Here is a 23,131-nt window from a genome sequence, read left to right on the forward strand (position 1 = left end):
AATCCTGTGGAGCAGGACTTGCATCCGTTGGGCTTTGGTACCTGTGGAGTCTACCCCTTGAGTGTGTCTGTTGCTCAAGGTGGTTGTAGGGTTGTAATCTTGCATGGTCTGAAGTTGTCCACTGGGTGCACTGGCTCTGGGGCCTCTCAGGAGGTGCACAGTTAACCATAGCCTGTGTCCTGCCTGGGACAATCTGGCACAAGCTACAGAGGGTCTGCAGATGGCTGCTACTTGTGCTGAGCTTGGAGGTGCCCAGGAGGTGCCAAGCTGTGAACCAAGGCCAGCTGCTTCTAGTGCCAGGCCTGGGGCCACTTAGCAAGAGGTATGGGGTACACAGAGGCCAGATGCTACTTGTCAGAGATTTTAGGGAAGTCCAAAGCATGAGGCAAGAGAGGCCATTTGTATGGAAAAGCCACTGGAAATGGCTTGGTTGGGCCCTCAAGTTGGGTGTGGCAGTGTCTCAGGGAATCATCAGGGCAAGGCTAATAACCAGTTTTATGGAGACTCAAGTATGGTACACACCTGCCCTCTCTGTGGGGGGAGGACTCGGCAAAGAAACTATGGCCTCTGCCAGCACGTCTGTCTGGGAGAAGCTGCCCATCCAGCCTTTTCCTTGAAGCCAGACAATTCAGTTACTCCCTCTGTGTTCCTGACTCCTTTGAGCTGCTGCCCAAGTGCTGGAGCTCTGAGGGAGTGAGACCAAGTAAGTCCGTGTATAAGCCCTTTAAGAGGAATGCCTGGGATTCCAGAGTTCTCTGTTTCACTCAGCCACAATCCCCACTGGTTTTTACAGTCAGAAGTTATGGAGACTTCTATTCCCAGCACCGGAACCCTGGGCTAGGGGTTCTGATATGGGGCTAGGATGCCTTGTTCCTTAAGGGGGAACCTCTGTAGCCATCATTCCTGATTTGTAACCACCACACGTAGGTATGGGACCAGCACTTCAGAGTCTCCACCCATCCTGCAAGTCGTGATTTCACATCTGTATATACTTAGTTGTTGGACTTCAGCTCAATTTCAGGTGGTTATGAATGATGGCTGGTCTGTAATTGGGTTGTAATTTTGATGTGGGAGGTTGCAAGTATGCTGTTTACTTATGCTGCCATCTTGACTGGAACCACCTCAGTGGCAAATATTTCTGATCCATAAATAAGTATACATGGCAATTATTATCTTATGTATGGGGTAAGTGGGATAAGATATTTGAAAAGGAAATTGTTTCCAAAACATTCAAGATTTATATATGCACCCTTTTTCCCTGACACAGCAGTTTCATGGAGTGTTTTCACCTGGGTTAATTAACATGCATTTAAATTAAGATAGAATTCTATAGTAGAAAACAAATTTTAAATTATATATATCAATACAGGCTCCACTGTAAAGGATTAAAGTAATACAGATAAAATTAAAAAATCCTTTTAACTGAATACCCAATCCTAGTCTTCTCCCAGGGGTAGTTACTGTCATCAACTTGAATTGTACCCTTTCAGAACTATTTTAATGCATGTGCATACAAATATTTGTATGAATGGAAAAATATGGCTTTATTTTCTGAGTTCAATGCCTTTAAAAAAAAAGGCCTCGTAAGTGTTGTTATATATGTTTTTCTGCATATAAAATACACATTTTTATTACTTATACCAGGCCACAGTACAGTAGAGATTTCCACAGTGTGAAACATGTAAACTTTAACCTCGACAGTTTTTTGTTTATTTTTTAATATTATTTATTTATTTCTAGACAGATGGGAAGGGCGGCAGATGAGAGATGCATTCATCCCTTGCCTCTCGCACACCCTCAACTGGGGGCCTGGCCCGTAACGCAGGCCTGTGCCCTGACTTGGACTTGAACAGGTGACCCTTTGGTTCGCAGGCCCCTGATCAATCTACTGAGCCACACCAGCCAGGGCTTGAGAGTACTTTCTTAATCCCTGGCAAAAATAATTTCAAAGAAGGAAAAGACTTCGCAGGAGCCTAGTACAAGTAGCCTCCTTTACCCAGGTTTAGGGAACAGTGTCACCTGGTGGCCAGTGAGGTATTTTAGAGAAGGTGGTCAGCTGGCATTTTGTCAGAAATCATTAACTTATTCTCTTTACTTGGGAGGAGTAGTTTCTGGATGAGCTCCTACCTCCCTCAGGCGGTCTACCACAGGACCTCCAAAATTAGGACCGACCCAGGCCCCTCCTAACTCACCCGTTTCTGCACTCCTTTGCTGAGTGGCGCCCCAGAGCCCAGCCCACGTCCTCTTGCCCTCCAGGTCCACTTTGGCACCGCTGCCTGCCCTGCATGCCCCGTTCCTTCTGGCCCCACCCCACTCCTACTGGCCCTGGCCTATCCCTAGTGGGCTCTGTCCCCGAGTTCTGACTAACCGTCTGGCAGGCCCCACTCCCTTCTTGGGCCCGCATCAAATCCCCGAAGATCCGGGCGCCATGTGGCGAACGGTTTAGGCCCCACCCTGAACCCCTGGGACTAGCTCCGGTGGCGATGTCCACATCGTCCCGTTTCTCGCAAAAGGCCACGACTCTGACCATCACGCCCAAGACTGGTCTGGTTGATGAGCCTCTGGATAGTAAAGTGGAAGGCTTAGGCCCCAGGGAGCGGGTGACACTGAGCGCATCGGCTCTTAGCTACTGAGGTCGCCTCTTCCACTCGCGGGCCCACTTCGAGTCAGACGGCCGCGGGGGGCTGGACCTGGCCAGGGATCTGGCTTTGGGCGACGACTTCACGGGCGTGGAGCCAATGGGGCTCCTGTGGATCCTCAGGCCGGCTGGCTTGGAGGACCCCTGTCGCAGCCAGATGCCGGGGTAGGGGGGTGTTGAAAACTCCCCTCAAAGTAGAGGTGACCATCCACTATACGCCGCAGCAGCCAGAGGTGCCCCTTGGCCCAGCGCTGGCCTCGGCCCAGGTGCAGCAGTGGTTCTCCAGCCCCGAGCTGTCCCGCGCTCGGATGCAAACCGGCCACCTGCGGGGCGTCTTCCTGCTGCCTGCAGGTGCGTGAGGCCTTTCCCGCAGCGAGCCTTGCAGTGACCTTAGGGAATATATTTATGAAAGCTGGATTGTTTTGCTAGCTAATTTGTCATCTTAATTTCTTTATTTTGTCGCCTAAGTGGCGACATTCATTTCCCTAAAGTGATGGCTGGGATTTAAATTTAAATTTAATCTGCCCACCCTCCAAATTCCTTAGTGCAGCAGATACTATTCCTTGCTAACATACACCTTGCAGGTTTGCTGTATTAAGCATGGTTGCTGTAACATTTCCAGCATTAAATACTTGTCTGCCTATTTCTAGTAGGCAGAGCTTTGTGCTGATTTAACTTTTGATGTTATCATTTCTTGTGAAAATGGCAAGAACAGAGGAAACAAATCTTTCATTGGTATCTGCTCAAGCCCCAAAGTGATTGAAGTCCTATTATAGTGTTCACTCTTTTATACTGGCTTAATGTTAGGATAAAGATGACTTTAAAAAAAAAGTATTGATTTGAGAGAAAGAGAGAGAGAGGAGGGAAGGAAGAGAGAGAGAGAAAGGAAGAGAGCGAGAAATACCCGTTTGTTGTTTCACTTACTTATGCATTCATTGGTTGATTCTTGTATGTGCCCTGATCCAGGACCAAACCCACAACCTTGGTGTATCTGGAGAACGCTCTAATCAACTGAGCTACCCCGCCAGGGCCAAAGATGACATTTTTTGTTGTTGCCTGACCTTCTCTATTGCCTTAGAGAGCTACACCATGATGAGAAAACGATTTCATTTCTAATTTCATAGATCAAAGAACAACTTCTTTATATTATAAGTGAAGAAATCAAACCCTGAAGTATTTTAACCAAATCACACAGCTAGGTGATGGTAAAATCAGGGCTCACTAAAACTCTTTGAGCTCCAAACTCTGACCTTCTTTATAAACACAGGCTGTGTAAGTGAAACAATTAGTGAAATATTAAAGTTTTTAATTTTCCATGGACGTAAACAACGATGTGGGGATTGACTGTGGGAATGGGGGATGGGCTTGGGTGGAGGGGGCATTGGAGGAAAAATTGGGTCAATAAACAATAAAATATTTAAATTTTAAAGAAAAGGTTTTTTATTTTAAAAAAGCGTTCTCTGGCATACCCCCTACTCTTATGCTCAGGATCCTTAGGAACAACTAAGAATCTTTTAAATGAGTGATTTTTAGTGTTTTGATTAGTTTGTTGCTTTGTTTTGGTTTTTGCCAAGGTTTTTTTTTTTTTTATTGTCCTTGTCTGGCACTTTTAATTGGAAAAACACAGAAGCATATTTCTGAAAAATACTAAGAGGTAATTGGCTGAGACATTCTTCTCCTGAAGAGGTGAATAATAACACAATCTCCAATAGGAATGTTGGAGATTGTGTTATTATTAATAAATACATTAATATAGGCTCCTGATTTTATGATGAGGAACTTGTTCATAATAGTCAGAGGCTGAAATGAATTCTAACAAGAAAACTTGGATGCTAATTAGTGGTAGACCAGTCATAGAATCCTTTCTTTTTTTAATCAAATTTTGATTTTTTCTAGTTGCCACTCACTCTAGGATCTGTAAAAAAAGTTAGAAATCCTAAGATACTGATTTAAAAATGGCAACCAGTTACTGAGAAATACTTTGATTCTCTACAGTTCCTTTATCTCTGTCTTTGTATTTAAAAACTTTTCTTCACACTTGGTGTCAAATATATACTTAAAAATAGGCAGATTCCAGATTCCTGTCCCATGTAGACAATGTAATTATCTGAGGGGAAGACAGAGCTCATCCCTTCTATCTGCCACCACCTTCACCAAATATTTAATTATAGTTTGCTAAGTGAGCCTTAACCTATTAAAATAATCTTAGCTGAAGTTCTGAGTTTTGATTCTAAACTCTAAGAATTAGCAGGTATTAAAAGTTCTAGCCTTCATAATTATTTTTTTTTCACATACTTGAAGGGAAAAATTAAGGCATTAATTACTGGTTGATCAGTAGATCTTGTGGTCAGAACTGTATTTTGGGTTCTTCTTGGCAGAAGATGAAGTGTTGTCACCCTAATTTTTAGTATTAATAGTTCCCCCAAATTAACATTATTTTAAAATTGGATATGTTTCAAATTATTAACATCAAGAAAAAGTATATATGGATATATATACATATATACCTTATACATACACACATATCCTCCTGATTTTTGGAGTTATTCATGTAAGATTTTTAAAAGAGGTTTAAGTTTTCTTTAAATTTTTATTTATTTTTATTCTTTATTGATTTTAGAGAGAGAGAGAGGAAGGGAGGGAGGGAGGAAGCGTGCGCATGCGCACATGGGAGAGAAACATGGATTTGTTTTTCCATTTATTTATGCATTCATTGGTCGACTCTTTTATCGTGTCCTGTGCCCTGACTGGGGATTGAACCCACAACCCTGGATTATCAGATGACACTCTAACCAACTGAGCAACCTGGCAAGGTCCTGAAAGATGTTTATTTTAAAACAGACCAAACACATAATGAGGGGAGAACTTGGCTTTTTAGCAAATAACTATAATGAGAATCATATTCTGTGAAATTGACTCTTGAAATTTGATACAATGCTCATTCTAATTTGAGGTCATATCGACTTAATAACTTTAAGAATGAATGAATATTAGGCGATATATTTTTTATTTTAAGGTATATAACTTTTAGCTGCTTTGCTCTAATCATTTAACTGAGTTTTTTTCTTCTTTTTTATTCAATTCACATTCTTGTTTAAAAATTAAAGACTTCCGAACATATTTGCTTTTCTATCATTTCAAACTATGTGTTTTACCTATACCTTTTAAAGGGTCTGCTAGATTTTCTAAATTTGGGGGACACTGTTTCAATAATAATTTTAACCTTTCTCTCAACTTTCTGTTATCCAGATCTGCAACAAGAGCAAGTGGACCCAAACCCATATTCTCTGGTAAACAGCTTTTGGAATCTGTTTTGTCATTTTGAAGGGTATAAAAGAACAAATAAATGATCCAAGTTATATAATTCTTTTTTCTTTCCCTATGTGAATGTTGTTAACCTTCGAGCATGTGAAACTAAAAATGTACTTGGTAAGGAATGTACCAAGATACATTGTAAACAGAAGTTTTCTGTTTACATGTGGCAAATAGTTTATATACTAGTACATAAAAGGTATTAATGACAAGAAGGAAGTAGAACTAATATTCTGATTGAGCATAAAGATAAAATTGATTAATGACATTTTACCATTAATACCAATTCCTTATGGTGTAACTTATAGTTTTGAATAAAAGGAATACTCTGGACTTCTGGCCAAGATGGAGTAGTGTAGACAGACACGCTGCATCTCCCTCTACAACTAAGAAGGAATACAACTACCTCAAAACTAGAAACAACCAGAAGTTCCAGAAATTCAAACTGCATGGAAGTCCAGCAAACAAAGATATAAAGAAGAAATACTCATCCAGACAGATAGAAGGGGCGGATCCAGGACGGAGAGGACTCAGTGTGGTGGCAGCAGCAATGGCAGGCCAGCAAAAAGCGCAGTCACACATTTTTAAAAGTCAGGAGGGACACCTGGGGAATGTTCCCAGCTCCTCACCGGACCTCGAAGCCCACGGTTCCAGCACTGGGGAAAATCAAGCCTCATTGCTTCTGACTGTGCAGACCAATGGGGGTTGGGGTGGAGGCAGAAACTGCTGGTCTAAGCATAGTCCACTTGTTTAAAGGGCTCCCATGGTCCTAGAACGTTGGCAGACCCACCTACTCTGGGAATGACAGCCAGGGCAACAGCTAGGGGAGTGCCAGTCCATTGGAGAAATGGGAGCGGTGCCTGGAAAAGAGACAAGTGCTGGGCAGGAGGCATAGTTCCCTCTCGGACCCCTCCCCCACATACAGCGCCACAACATGGTGAAACAGGTCGCCCTGTACTGACAAATACCTAAGGCTCCGCCCCTTACAACATAACAGGCGCGACAGCTCTACCTGGGACACGGAGGCAAACAAACACAGGAGCCTGTCAAGATGAGAAGACAGAGAACTATGGTCCCAAAGGGGAAGTGGATCAAGATTCCAGTGGGAGAACTAAGCGATGAAGAGATAGACAACCTAACAGGTGCATAATTCAAAACACTGATGATAAAGATGCTCACAGGCTTGACAGATATACTTGAGTATGGCAAACACATAAGAGAAAAAGTGAAGGCTATGCTAAGTGAAACGAAGGAAAATTCACACAAAACCAATAGTGAAGAGAAGGAAACTGGGGTTCAAATCAATGATTTGGAACATAAGGAAGAAATAAACAGTCAACCAGTGCAGAATGAGGAAGCAAGAATTGAAAAAAATGAGGAAAACTTCCCAAATTTTGCAAAGGAGATAGACATACAAGTCTGGGAATCACGGAGGGTCCCGGGCTAGCTGGACCCAGAGGGAACCCTACCAGGATGCATCATGACTGAGAGGCCAAAGGTGAGAGTTAAAGACAGAGTCCTTGGGGTAGCAAGAGAGAGGTGGAGAATTGCCTACACAGGGGTGCCTATAGGACTATCCGTTGATTTCTCAGAGGACACTTCCTGCCTCGGAAGGGACTGGCAAGCAGTATTCAATATGATGAAAGGCAACATGCAACCAAGATTACTCTATCCAACAAAGCTATCATTTAGGATGGAAGGGCAGATGAAGTGCTTCCCAGACAAGGTAAAGCTAAAGGAGTTCATCATCACCAAGCCATTATTATATGAAACGTCCAATAGACTTAAAAAAAAGAAGATCAAAACTATGAACACTAAAATGACAACAAACTCACAACTATCAACAACTGACTCTAAAAAATAAAAACAAAATCCAACTAAGCAAATGAGAATAGGAACAGAATCATAGGTATGGGGATCATTTGGAGGGTTATCAGCTGGGAGGGGGGAGGGGGAGAAATGGGGATATGGTGCAGAGACTAAGAAGCATAATCAGTTGGTACAAAATAGACAGGTGGAAGTTAAGAATAATATAGAAAATGGGTTTATGAGATATGTTTAAGAATTAGAGTCCCATTACAGCTACATCAACAAAAACAGATTTTGATAAGAGAGGAAGAATCTAATTTGGAGAGGTGTGCAGGTGTGCAGATCTGAAAAAAACACTACAAGTGTTGGCAGCAAAACGGCACCGGAATGTCATCAGTGGTTGGACCTCAGTTCAGCAACCTCAGTTCTTGAGTTCTGGCTAAGAAAGAATTCAGAGCCAAGGCTCAAACTATAAGAGAACATTTATTTAGAAAGTCAGAGGTAGGAAAAGTGAGCCAGTGGGGCAGGTGTAGGCTCAGAAACAAGATACAGAGGTAGAAGAAGGGCTCTTGGAGTTTAGGAAAGAAAAAGGTAAAGCTAACATGCCTGGGGTAGGTGGGGGGAAGAAAGGGGGAGGGAAAAGGTGCTGAAGAATTGAAGGAGGGAGAGCAGCACTGGCCCCTCTGTCTTGAGAATATTTATCTGGAGGTCTCAGGGGACAATGCCATTAGAATATTCATCAGCTTTTCTGGGCCTGGAGCAGAAACACAACTGAGGCCTAGATGTTATCCCGAGGGGTTAATCCTTAAGGGAGTGGTAATGCAAGGGCCCACGTGGGAGTTGCATGAGGCCACCTTTCAGTCCCTTGTTCCTCCTCCAAGGGGTCTACCACATGACTAGTGACATGCCAGGGGAGGAAAGGTCAGAGGAGGAGGGTCTGAAAGCATGACCAGCAGTATGAAAGGTCAGGGGGTCTAATCCACATGACCAGCGATATGCTAGGGGAGGAAAGGTTACCCTGGCAGCAAGGTACTTGTTTTTTTAGTTTTGCCTGTTGCAAGGCACCTGGGGCTTTTCTTCTTGGTGGCCTTCTGTACCTGTCCCACTGTCCTTATTCTGCTCATATCTGTCTGCCTATACACAAGAACAGAAGTTGAATATGTTATAAATATACACTTTTTCTTTCTCCAATAAAAATTTAACTTTTTCCTACTTTTATAAATGTGGTTATCTCTTTCAAAATGAAATTTATTTCTTATTTCAAAATTTAAAATGTCCACATTATAGACTAATTAAAAACTACACAAGCAAAGTGAACATTATACAGTATTCCCTCACTTATCGTGGGTATTACGTTCTAGACACCCCCGTCCTGCGACAGGTGAAAATCTGCGAAGTAGGAACCTTACATTTATTTTAGTATTTATATATGTTTTAAGGCTTTATAAACCCTTCCCACACACTTATTAACCATTCTCAGTCCCTTATTAACCTTTCCCACTCCCTTATGAACCTTTTCCACACTTTTATAAACACTACTTATGTTCTTAAACATATTCTACACTCTTAAACCTATGTAACTTTAACAACATACGTATATAGTACCGCAAAATCCCGCGATATAGCAAGAAATCTACAATAAATAAATATAATATTTTTAAAAATCTCGTGATACAGTGAGGCCACGATAAGTGAACCACAATACAGAGAGGGACTACTGTATTTGTCTCCTCAGATTACCATAACAAAATACCAGACTGGGTAGCTTAAACAACAGAATAAATTTTCTCACATTTCTGGAGGCTAGAAGTCCATGATCAAGGTGCCAACAGAGTAGATTTTTGGTGGGGCCTCACTCCTTAGTTTGCAGATGACCAGCTTCTGTGTCCTCACATGGCCTTTCCTCTGTGCAAACCACTTCTGGTGTCTGTTCCCCTTCTTATAAGGACACCAGTCTTATAGCCTACTCTTATAGCCCCTTTTAACCCTAATTACCTCATTAAAGGCCCTACCTCCAAATATAGTCACATTGAGGGTTAGGGCTTCAACATATAAATTTCAAGGGGACACAATTCAGTTGGTAACAAACATTAAACACTCAAAATATCATTTACGTTTTCTTATGTATGTCTGTGTGTGCTATGTATAATTTTTAAAGGATCACACCATTTTGTTTGGTAACTTGCATTTTAAGTTAACACATCATGACTATGAATGTCAATAGATGCATTTCAGCAACATTTTTAATCAAAGTATATTATTTCATTGTTTGGATGTTCAATGATATCGATTCTATTCTGTTGACATTTGGGTTGTTTTCTTTCTACTACTAAAACTTTGAACATATATCTGTGTGCGCTTGTGTGATTATTTCTTCAGAATAAGTCCTAGATGTGGAACTGCTGAGTCACAGAGGTGCAAGGTTTTTAAAGCTTTTGTCACCATAAGAAACATCCAAACCTGTAAGAATGTTTTGAATTTATTTGAGCCGAACTGACAATTGCTGGGAAAGCAAAAATCTCAACGGATTGAGAAAATAGTCCAGAAAATGGCAGCTTTACCACTTATTTTATACATCAGAATCAAACGGCAAGACTTACATGAAACTCATTGGTGATAGATTAGGGAGGTGGGAGAAAACAAAGCGGGGGGGATGTGGGGAGTCGGTGCAGAATCTCTGGGATTGGGTAAAAAGTAAAATAGACACATACTTCTTTTACACTTGTGGATATAGTAAACAACAAACGATTAATATGGCGATTTGAGGTTTCTGCTCTGGTGTAGTGGTTGTGCCTTGAGGGGTCTGGAAAAAAAAAGTACCCTGTGGTTCCAAAGGTATGCTATCCTAGACGCCATAAAAACAGTAGAACAGGCTCAGTTACGTCAAGATTGACCTTTGTGAGGGAAGATACCCGCCTAGGACAGAACGACCTGCCAGGACCTGCTTTTACAATAGTTAGACAGTTTTAATTTCAGACTATTCTATATGGTTACTTTCAGTCTGTGAGTTCATAAGGCTACCATGCTGGTCCCCCCTGAGCTTATCAGGGTTAGTGTGTGGCCCCTGTTTCGACCGCACTTAAGTATATTGCCAACAGCCCTCCAGAAAGTGTATCAATAATAAACATCAGTGTTTATATACATCCTATTTATCCATACCCCTAGCAACTCTTGAGTATTTTTACATTTTTCGGCTAATTTGATAGCTGGTAGTAAAAAGACACTTTGGTTATGGTTATGTAAAACCTACATTTTATGTTTTCAGCTGCCTTTGGCTTCCTGGAGGAAAGTAACTGGAAAACTTCCGCCGAGTTTAGCTTCGGGGTATCCTCAGTGGGACACGAGGTGATCATAGTGCACAGCCAGGAGAGGATCCAGAAGGGCAACATGTAGGGAAAGGGAGTTTTACAAATCCTTTTATGGGAAAGGCAATTGTTATAGGGGGGTTTTACAGTTTTAAACTTTCAGTGGGTATGTCAGTCCAGATTAGCCGAAACTGCTTTTAGAAGGGTTTTAAAAGCTCATCCCCTGACCACGCCGCGCGGCTGAGCACTCCAGCCCTTTGCCTTAATGGGCAGCACGCCAAGGCCACTGGAGAGCGATGGGCAGCGGGGTAGGAGGACCCGGCGGCCGCCAAGTCGTCCCACAATGCCCTGCTGGCGCCACCTGAGGGCGGAGAGAGAGGACCGCGGAGGCGGTAGGGATCCGAGGAGAACCGTGAGAAGTGCGCACGCGCACTGACCCCAGCGAGCCCTAGCAACCAGAGCAGTGACAGTAGCAACCGACGGAATGGTGAGTACCTTCCAGGCCTCGTAGCCAAAGCTGAGAAGACGTTGAAAGTGGGAAAGGGTGATTGTGAAGTGTTGAGGGCTGCGAGGGCGGAGGGTGCCTTTGAACCGCGGAAGGGAGCCGGTAGCGGATGCTGGCCCGGTGAAGTCGGAGGCCTGGAGTGAAAGAGAAGCCCTGGCACCAAGTGGTCTGGGATGAGGGTGGCTAGGGGCAGATTAGAGGTTGGGTTAATGTGGAGGGAGTCTGGCAAAGAAAGGGGAGGGCAAAGAGCAGGAAATTCTTGAAAAACAGCGGATTGGACGGGAAAGGTGATGGAACAGAGTGAGTGAATAAAGATATCTTTTACATAGAAGTAATTTCCCCCTTGGCGAGATGGAAATGGGGAGCTGGTTACTAGAGGAATGTGTATCACATCATTGAGCAGTTATTGGAAACCTGTTCTGTGCCCCGGTTGCCCTGAATGACTGTGAGTGCCGTTATTAGGTAACGTCGTGAAAACCTCTCCGATAGCATATATTAGGGTACTGTTTCTCAAATTCCAGTATGCACAGGTATGATTTTAGTCGGTGTAAGTACCAGGAGCTTGTTGGAATGCAGATTATGAATTTTTAATATGATTGGGGTTGTTCAGGTATGTGCATTTCGACAATGCACCTCAAGTTATTCTAAAATTGGAGGACGCCCAACCACACTGAAAAATACTATCTTATTTTGAAATCTATCATTGGTCTACCCAATCAAAACCTTTGTGAAGTAATGATTTTATCTAGTGATTCTCCTCAACCCCTGCTTAAAATGTGCACTGTCTTGCTTACATACTTGGCAACACCAACTAGTAGTTTGAAAAAGGATGATGTTGGTTAGTTATAGACCCAACCAAAGCTTTTTAGCAAAGGATGTGATTGTCCTGCTGGATGGAGTTATTTATGAAGAATGAGTATAATATGTTGTCTTCCTTTTGTGATTCCAATGATATATAAAGGGGCAGAACTAGAGCCCAAGAAACTGAAATGATAACGAAGTCATGTCTGCCCTCAACCACAAGATTAAATACCACTACCACTCTTTTTAAAGTACCCCCCCCCCCCCCGCCTTTTCTTACTTTATTTCACAGGCATTTAGCTAAACCACTGCCAAGGAAGGTAAAAAGTTCGCATAGTGCCCCATGCCTCAGCAAACTGTGGCCTTGAACCATTGCCTGGCCTCTGCCTGTAGGTTGCAGGCCCTGAAGTGGGCTACACAGTGAAAATAAAAAGAAAGAAAGTAAAGGAACCTAGGTTTATATTCAGATGAAGAAATAATCAGCTCTAAATCCCAAAAGTATGAACCATGAGAATTATTGAAAATTTTCAGGTAAAGAATAAGAACCAGTAATTATATGAAACTAGCTGAGGCTGCAAACTGTTAGTTCTGGGACCCTCCAGAAATACAGGCTCACGTTGTTGTTAAAAAAAAAAATTTTAGCTTCCAGTGTCTTAAAAATGATAATATTTCATAACAAAACTGAGATTTATAACTTCTCTGGAAAATCAGAAATACTGTATTTCACCACCGGACACATTTTCCCCAACATGTGATTGGCTGTTTTTTTTCTTAATAGTACATAAAATAAGAATGTTACTTTCATTAATGGGTTTCTCATATTTGAAGAAATGTGATATTAGGGTAATTCATGTCCCAAGTCCCACCTGTCAGCAGTTTTCTGGAGCCAAATAGAGGCTCTTTACATGGCCATCTTTATCCATTAATGATGTCTATTAATTTTCAAGACATTTCAGTTTTTGATTCTTGCTCTCTATAGGGAACCTAGTGACCTTATAAACCAATTTATGGACAGCTAGATTGCTTCCAACTTGAAAGTGTTCTTATATTTGTCTTTTTATGGACCCATGCAAGGATTTCTCTGGGAAATAGACCTAGGAGTGGGATTGCAGAATCATAGGGTCTATCCGTACTTAATTTCCTTGCTCCCTGTCAGACTGCTTTCTAGAATGGATTTTCTTGAGGCAGAAGTGCCTCACATAACCTAGGCTTGGTTGGAAGCTGCTCTGTCCAGCAGAGTCTTCGTGACCACAGCGAAACAAACTCTTACCTAGGACACTTTATTATGTCCGATGAAATAACTTTTACCCAGGACATTTCTTTATGTCTGGGGGAAGGAAGGTGACTGCCTCTCTAGTGGAGAACAGCAGCTAGACCTTCATCCCTCATGCTTTTTATTGAGAAGGATACCATGGGAGATACAAGATCGACATTCATAATTCATCAATAGCTTTCAGGTACCTAGGTTACAATTAACAGTAACTGAATACAAATTCCAGTACAGTGGGTACAATGAATAATCTGTGCCAGGGTCTATTAAACATCTTGACCCCACACTGGCACTAGGTACAAGGTTTCAAATACTTCCTGCTAGAGATTGTTTATACTTACTATAAGATAAAGGAAAGCAGAGAAAATTCTAAAGCATATTAATATTCTTTAAATCCAATCCCCACGGAAACCCTCTGAATGGTTTTCAGGTATGTCTCCCACGCAGCCATCATTGAGACTTAAAGACAAGCATGGCCGGGGTGCTGGCAGCAGATCATGCTCAGGCCGGGGCTACAATTCCCTAAACCACAAGGAACGGTTCCCTACATTTACTGTTTTTACTTCCTTCAGTAATGCATGAGATTTCTCATTTCTCTACATTGTCACCAACTTTCTTTTCTTTTTTCTTAAAGATTATATTTATTTACTTTTACAAAGAGGGTAAGAGAGGAAGAGAGGGAGAAAAACATCAATGTGCGAGAGATACATTGATTGGTGGTCTCTCACAGGCCCCCAACTGGGGACCTGGCCCACAACCCAGGCATGTGCCCTGACTGGGAATTGAATCAGTGATCTTATGGTTCACAGGCCGGAGCTCAGTCCACTGAGCCACACCAGGGCATGTCACCAACTTTCTAACTTTTGCCAATCTGAGGGTGTATTTTAGCATCCCATTGTTTTATTCTGTATTTTTCTGATTTTCAGTGAGTTTGATTACCTCATGATATTATTGTTAGTCATCCGGGTTTTAGTTTCTGTGAATTTTCTGTTTACATTTTTGCCAACTTTTCCATACTAATTTTGTTTCTAAATGTTAGGGGTTCCTTGTATATCTAGATATTAGTCCTTTGTTGATTTTATATTGAAAATATCTTCTCCAAATTTTTCTGTGTATTTTGTCAACAGTGTTCTTCACTTGCTGAAATTCATTTGTTCTAATATTTGTGAGTTTATTCTATTGTGTTTTCTAAATAGATAATCATCTGCACATAATGAGTTTTATTTCCTTCTTTTAACCATTCCAATTTGTATTTCTCTTTATTATAACATTTGTAACGATCTCTTGTACCACGTTAAATAGTAGCAGTGATAGTAGACATCCTAGATGTGTTTGGGATCTTAAAGTGAATACTTTTAATGTTACCTTCTCATCTTAGGCCACCTTGACCAACTTATTTAAAATAAACATCCTCTACACACATACACACATATCCTCATATCCTTTACCATGCTCAGCATTTTCTTTTTTCTTCAGTAATTGTCACCTTCTAATATACTATATAATTTATTTATTTTAAAAATTATATTATTGACCATTTGTCTCCTGCCAACAGTTCTGTGAAGGCAAGTATTTTTGTTTTGTTCATTGATGTATCTTAAGCATGTAGAAGAATGTTTGGTACATGGTAGATGCTCAATAAATACTTGCTAAAGTGAATGAATTTCTCCATTAAACATGATGTTCATTATAGCTTTTTGGTCTGTAGCTTTTATCAAGTAAGGAGTTTCCCTTTAACTCATAGTTGAGCGCTTTTAATATCAATTGTAGAACTCTATCAAGTGCTTTTTCTGCACTTAATGAAGTAAATATGATTTTCCCCTTTAATCCAATAATAAATGACTTACAGTTATACATTTTCCTGTTGTGAAACAGTACTTATGCTCTTGGGATAAGCATTTCTTGATCACGTTTATTATATGTCACTGGCTTTGGAGAGCTAATATATCTAGGCTTCTCAAATCTGTGTTGAGAAATAAAGAGGACTTCTTATCTTACTACAGCATCAAATTATTCTAGCCTCATAAAATAAGTTGGCAGCTTTCCCTTTCTTTTTGGTTTCTGAAACAACTTGTCTAGCAGGAAATATCTGTTCCTTGACAGCTTGGTAGAACTCATAAAATTAGGCTTGGAGCTTTAGGGGAGAAGGGTGAGGGTAAATCTCTTTGACTATCTTTTTAATGTTTTATATAGTTATTGGTCTATTCAAATTTTCTGATACTTCTTGTGGCAGTTCTGACATTTTTCTCTTTGTTTTTTAGAACGGCATACTTTATCTAGCTTTTCAAACTTATTACCATATATTTGCTTATAATATTTTATTTTAAAAATCTCCATGGAATCTATGTTATTTCCCCTATTCAGTAATCTCTTTTCCCCCGTACTGTGCTTCCCATTGACTTCTTCCTTTTTCCTATGACTTCTTTGGGTTTGCAATGATGCATTTTTTTTTCAAATATCTTGAATGCTTAGCTTATTTGCTTTCAATCTCTTACTCTCTCTTCTTTTCAAATAAATGTATTTGAAGGTGTAAGTTTCTTTTTAAGTGTTATGTGTACTTTTCAAATTTTGACTTTTTCTCTTTTATTTTATTTCACTTTAATTAATAATTTTTTTAACCAAGGGTGAATTAGTATGTCTTTACTGTCTTTACTTTCTAGACGTAATGCTATATGCATTTAAATTTTTCAGTTAAAATTTTCCTTTTGTTTTTATTTAGAGTAGTCTCTCTCTTTTTTAATGAACTCAAGCTATAATTCAAAGGATGTCTTCCTTTGTTCATCTTTAAAGTTACAAATAACCTGGGCTGGTGTGGCTCAGTGGATCAAGCACTGGCCTGTGAACCGAAAGGTCACTGGTTCAATTCCCAGTCAGGGCACTTGCCTGAGTTCCAGGCCAGGTCCCCAGTTGGGGGCATGTGAAAGGCAACTGATGTTTCTCTCCCTTTTTTTCTCCATTCCTTCCCCTCTCTCTAAAAAATAAATAAAAAAAATTTTTAAAGTTATAAATATAATAAATTGAATCAAAGATATTATTGATTATAAGGTACAATATTATTTTATGTTCTGCTACGAAATAAAAATAAGCTGGAATTAAACTATAACAAATAATTTCTTATCAGTTAGAATTTTTATTTTGTACTTATTGACAGAGTTCTTTTAAACATATTTAGGCATGTAGACTTATCATATGCCATCCTTTGCCAACATAAAATGGAATCTATGTATATGAGATAAAACTATTAAAGTTTTTCTAAAACTTCACCACTGCCACCTGGCTACTGCAATTGTAAATTGTTCCTGGTTGGAAGATGCATCCAAATTTCAAAAATGTTAACATGGAAAAGAAGATGTAGATGTTAGAATCAATGAAATGACGTATTTTAATATCAAGTGTTGAAAACTATATATTTTTTGTAAATTAACTGGGAGTTATCTATATGGACATCATGATTACATCATAATTCCCTTAATATTTCTGAGAGGTATTTAAATAAACCATTCTGATTTCAGGAAATCAAAACACTCGTTGCATATAAAGTCTAAAAGAAACAAGGTAATTTTTTTATGATAGATACCAAGGCTGATAATTATTGCATGAAAATTGAATCAACAGATTATACCAATAAGAACAGCCTTGTTTTTTCTTCTCTTTTTAAGGCAAAAGCAACAACAATCAAAGAAGCCCTTGCCAGATGGGTGAGTATATAGAGTTTTTACTTCTTTTGGGAACCATAGAAGGAGAACTTTTAGATAGTTTTTTAAATCTGACCATTCAGTAAGAGGGATCTTTGTAATATTGGATCTATTTAGCTATCTTGACTGTGGTGGTGGACACACCCATACAAACACATTCACACTCATATGTACAAATGAGTACAAAAAAATTGGGAAATCTGATTTAAATCAGTGGATTGTATCAATATTAATATTCTGGTGATATACTTAGAAAACATTAGGCAGCATATACTGTTAATTAAATTTTAAATTGTGTTCTTAGTACCAAAATTAAACTCTTAGGTAGAATTCAGTAGTAAATTACAGTAGGGTAAATAGTTTTGACTTCAGCTGTATTGTAAAGAGAACATCTCCCAAAATTCTTGGTATTTTAGGGTTGTAGCTCAGACTAATTGTGTGTAGAAAAAGATGAGGTGACAAAGAAGAACAGTTGATCCTACGGGTCTGAATCTGGTGTTTAAGGAAAGGTTGTCTTGGGACAAGGAATTCTTTCCAGGAAAATGTTTTTGTTGTTGTGTTTGCTTATGTTTATTAATTGATAGGCTCTTAAGGGATTTTAAATATTACATAAATTATTTTCTTTCCTTCGTTTTTTCCATTTGGTTGGACCCTAACAATCAATTATCTTAGGTGGTCATGTAGAAGCCTGGTTATCATAGTCAATAGTAAAGGTAAATAAGTGAACTGTAAAGAATGCACAGAATTACTAAATTCTAATAATTGTTTTGAAATAAGGATTGAAAAGCCTTATGAAATTCTGGCCTCCTTTAGCTCCACATTACAAACAGGGATCATTTTCTTCCAAATTAATTTTTATTACAGGAAGAAAAAACCAGTCAGAAGCCATCTGAAGCCAAAGAGATAAAGCTTTATGCACAGATTCCCCCTATAGAGAAGATGGATGCATCCTTGTCGATGCTTGCTAATTGCGAGTAAGTTCTCATCTTTATTCATGCTTCTAGTTGCCTAAACAATTAAAAAATTATTCCCCCACCATATTCCCAGATTTAAGGAACTCAATTTTTCACTAGAAGTTCTCAGGAGTGGGGAATGACTAGAAACTATACACATTTGATCATTAATTTACACTGCACAGTAATTGACTTTGCTGTTTCAAGTAAAAAGATGAATAATTCCTCTTCAAGTCAAATCAGAAAGGATATAATCAAATGTCACTGAGTCAAGTTTTCTGGCTTTTAAGGAAGATTAAGAATGTATAATTATGCTCCCTTCAAAATTTTGTTTTTATATGATTAAAGTATGTATAGAAAAACCTAGATAAATATATGCGGACTATTAAAAGTAGTTCTCTGGGGGAATGTGTGGGGTGGTTAGGATTACATATGGTCTCATAAGATACATTTCTGAATGATTTAACACATGAAAAAATAAATGTCTCCGTACTTGCATATATATAGTTCTGCTTTTACAAAAGGGGATCATATAAAATGTATTGTTCTGCTAGGTGGTTTTTAAACTTAACTACATATCGTGGACATCTTCTCAAGTTGGCAGCTATAGCCCAAACTTATTTTAGTGGCAGCATAGTATTCCTCCATTGACAGATGTTTATAAATATTTTCCCCCATTTTTTGCCATTGCAATGATACAATCAATAATCTAGTTCATATGACTTTTGACATTTGCATTAGTATTTCAATAGGATGTATTCCTAGAAATGAATTACTGGGTCAAAGAATACATGCATTAAAATATTTAATAGATAACATCAAATTGCCCCCCCCCAAAGGTTTTGTTTTGTTTTTAAATTTTTTACTCATTAATGAGTATCTAATAACTTTTGTTATTATTTTATCTTCTATGGGCACTAGAGAAATAATTTCTGATATACCATTTAAATTTTTTTTTGTATTAAAGTTTTTCTTTGTTCTTTTAAAGGAAGCTTTCACTGTCTACAAACTGCATTGAAAAAATTGCCAACCTGAACGGCTTAAGTAAGTGATCCACTATAACACATGGCTCTTGGATTTTCTAGTTATTGGAATAAACATTCCAGAAACACTATGTAATCTCAGAAGCTCGCACCTGTTTTAACATAGTAATTGTCAGATGACAGAGAGAATATATAAATTATAGATACATGAGACCTGAACATTCTAATTAGATAGAGTTAGAATTGAGGTATCTTAAATAAAAAATCATATTTTTTGTTATATATTTTATCAGATTTGTCTTGTGTTTCATACTTGTTTATATTTAAATTTTAATTTCTTGCCATCCTGTTTTTCCTGTGCATTAACAAATGTTAACGACATTGCCACCTACCCAGTCGTCAAGGCCTCTGACTTCTGTGCTGGTTTCCTATGGTTGCTGAAATTTGATGGCTTGAAGCAAAAGAAATTTATTCCCTCATAGTTCTGGAAGTCAGAAGCCTGAAATCAGTTTCACTGGCCAAAATCAGGGTTTTGACAGAGCCACACTCTGTCTGGAGGCTTTAGGGGAAATCTGTTCCTTGCCTCTTCTAGATTCTGATGGCTGCCACATTTGTTGGCTTGTGACTACATCACTCCAGTCTCTGCTTCTATAGTCATTGCCGTTTCCTCCTTTGTCTGTGTCAAGTCTTTCTCTATTGAGATTACATGTGATTGCATTTATGGAACACCTGGATAATTGAGGCTACTCTCCCTATCTTAAGATCCCTAATTTATTCATATCTGCAAAGTACTCATTCCCCATACAAGGCAACATTCACAGGGTCCAGGGTATAGGCTGTAGGTGTCTTTTGGTGAGCCATAATTGTTCCTTCCATATTCCTCCTTTACTTCCCTCAAGCCCTACATCCAAGTTCATCACTAAGGCCTGTTAACTCTACTCTTTAAAAGAGCTCTCAAATAATATGTTGCTTAAAAAGTATATATGTTTATTGATTTTAGAAAGAGAGGGAGAGAGAGAGAGAAACATCGATTGGTTGCCTGCCATAGGCTCCCCGACTAGGGATCAAATCCACAACCCAGCTATGTGCTGTGAATGGGAATCCAACCATCAATCTTTTGGTGTATGGAATGACACTCCAACCAACTGAGCCACACTGGCAAGGGCAATATGTTGCTTTTTTATTTCCAGGAGCTAGAGCTTGAATTTAGACTCTATAAACATCTCTCCCTTAAGTGGTGTTCATCAAACTTTTTTTTTACTTAAAAAATTTTTTTAATTGTATTTTTTCCAATTTTTAAAAATATTTTATTATTCATTTTTTAATTTTTTAAAGTATATTTTATTGATTATGCTATTACAGTTTTCCCAATTTCTTTCTCTTTGCCTCTGCTTTGCCTGGTACCCCACTTCCCTCCAGCAATCCCCTGACTTAGTTTATGTCCCTGGGTTGTGTGTATAAGTTCTTTGGCTTCTCCATTTCCTTTACTATTCTTAACATCCCCCTGTCTATTTTGTGCCTTCCAATTATGCTTCTTAGTCCCTGACCCTTTTCCCCCATTCTCCCCTTTCCCTCCCCACTGATAATCCTCCATATGGTCTCCAAATCTATGATTCTGCTCCTGTTCTAGTTGTTTGCTTAGTTTTTGTTTTTGTTTTTTTTAGGTTCAGTTGTTGATAGTTGTGAGTTTGTTGTCATTCTACTGTTCATAGTTTTGATCTTCTTTCTTTTAAATAAGTCCCTTTAGCATTTCATATAATAAGGGCTTGGTGATGATGAACTCCTTTAGCTTTACCTTGTCTGGGAAGCACTTTATCTGCCCTTCCATACTAAATGATAGCTTTGCTGGATAGAGTAGTCTGTAGGTCCTTGCTTTTCATCACTTTGAATACTTCTTGTTAGTCCCTTCTTGCCTGTTTTTCTCTTGCTACTTTTAAGACTCTGTTTATCTTTAACCTTTGGCATTTTGGTTATGATGTGTCTTGGTGTGATCCTCTTTGGGTACAACTTGTTTAGGACTCTCTGTGTATGTCTATTTCCTTCGCCAAATTAGGGAAGTTTTCTTTTATTACTTTTTCAAATAAGTTTTCAATTTCTTGCTCTTCCTCTTCTTCTTTTGGCATCCCTATGATTCAGATATTGGCACATTTAAAGTTGTTCCAGAGTCTTCCTATTCTCTCCTTGTTATTTTTGTTTTGTTTTTGTTTTTTAATTCTTATTTCTTCATTCTGTACTGGTCGACTGTTTATTTCTTCTTTATGTTCCAATTCATTGATTTGAACCCAGCTTCCTTCCCTTCAGTATTGGTTCCCTGTGGATTTTTCTTTATTTTACTTAGTGTAGCCTTCATTTCTTCCATTATGCATTTGCTGTTCTCAGTGAGTACTCTGAGCATTCTTATCACCAGTGTGTTGAGTTCTGCATCTAATAGGCTGACTATCTCTGTTTTGCTTAGTTCTTTTTCTGGAGTTTTGATCTGTTCTTTCATTTGGGCCATATTTCTTTGTCTTCTCAATTTGGCAGCCTCCCTGTATTTGCTTCTGTGAATTAGGTAGAGCTGCTTTGACACTCTGTCTGGGCACACTTGTAACATTGTAAAAGGCAGAGCCTTAGGTATTCGTCCGTGCAGGGTGACCCGTTTCACCACTTTGTGGTGCTGTATGTGGGGGAGGGGTCATAGAGGGAACAATGCTGCTTGCTTGGTACTCTCCCCTCTTCCAGTCACTTCACCCACTTCCCATATGTGACTAGTGCATTTCTAGCTGCTGCCTGGGTGGGGGTTCCCAGAATGGGAGGGCCTGCGTAAATTCTAGGACCGTGGGGCCCTCTAAATGGACTCTCCTGAGCGATGGACAGTTTCTGCTGCCTCCCCAACCCCCACTTGTTTTCACAGCCAGAAGCTATGAGGCTTTATTTTCATGGTGCTGGAATCCTGGGGCTGCGTGGTTTGGCTTGGGGCTGGGATTGCTCCCCAGGTGTCCCTCCTGGCTTTTATCTGCCACACATGAATGTGGGACTGCCTGTTCAGCTGGCTGCCCTCACTGCCTCACCTCCATCACCCCATGTTCTCTCACTGCTGGCTTCCTATATCCACCCCTCCTATCCATCTGGATGAATATTTCTTCTCTAAATCCTTGGTTGTCAGACGTCCATACAGTTTGATTTTCTGGCAGTTGTGGTTGTTTTTTGTTTTGGGATTAGTTGTGATCCTTCTTATGGTTGTATGAGGTGGCCAAGTGTGTCTACCTATACCTCCAACTTGACTGGAAGTCTCCAGGATTTTATTTATTTTTAGAGAGAGGAGAAGGGAGGGAGAAAGATAGGGAGAAAAACAACAATGTGTGAGAGAAACATCTATCGGTTGTTTATCGCATACCCCCAACTGGGAACCTGGCCTGCAACCCAGGCATAGGCCCTGACTGGGAATTGAACCAGCGACCTTTCGGTTCACAGGACGATGTCCAGCCTATCGAGCCACACCAGTCAGGGCTATCAAACATTTTTGACTATTTTCCACAGTAAGAAATACATTCGAATTTATGACTCAGTACATATATGTATTCATATGAATATACAGATCAAATATACACATACACATATGAATTGGAATAGAGTTGTTTAAACAACTTACCTTTGTAGCATACATTCCAGTATGAATTTTTTAAATTTTGTTTTATCTTTTTAATGTTTGTCACAACCCACTGAGTTGATTTCCCACACAATTTGAAAAACACTGCATTAAGATTTTTGTAATAGCCTTCCAACTGATCTCCATTTCTCTTATCTTTCTGCTCTTCAGTTGACCTTCAGCACTGATACCAGTGTTTTCTTTCTAAAAATGCTATTCTCATTATCGTTTC

General features: G+C 39.5%; 1 protein-coding gene and 1 pseudogene across 1 annotated transcript in view; both read left to right on the top strand.

Moving 5' to 3' along the window:
• The first annotated feature begins 11,492 nt into the window (after positions 1-11,492).
• DNAL1 (dynein axonemal light chain 1) overlaps positions 11,493-23,131 on the top strand; it is a 29,806-nt gene continuing 18,167 nt past the window's right edge. The window contains exons 1-4 of the mRNA XM_090272087.1: positions 11,493-11,551; positions 17,300-17,338; positions 18,200-18,309; positions 19,277-19,332. Coding sequence (XP_090128213.1) covers positions 11,549-11,551; positions 17,300-17,338; positions 18,200-18,309; positions 19,277-19,332 — 208 coding nt within the window. The 5' untranslated portion in view covers positions 11,493-11,548. The remainder of the gene's footprint in view (positions 11,552-17,299; positions 17,339-18,199; positions 18,310-19,276; positions 19,333-23,131) is intronic.
• LOC150017023 (small nucleolar RNA SNORA42/SNORA80 family) lies at positions 12,702-12,793 on the top strand (annotated as a pseudogene).

This window comes from Furipterus horrens, unplaced genomic scaffold (assembly GCF_987537825.1).
Source record: "Furipterus horrens unplaced genomic scaffold, mFurHor1.1.pri manual_scaffold_3, whole genome shotgun sequence".
Lineage (NCBI taxonomy): Eukaryota > Metazoa > Chordata > Mammalia > Chiroptera > Furipteridae > Furipterus > Furipterus horrens.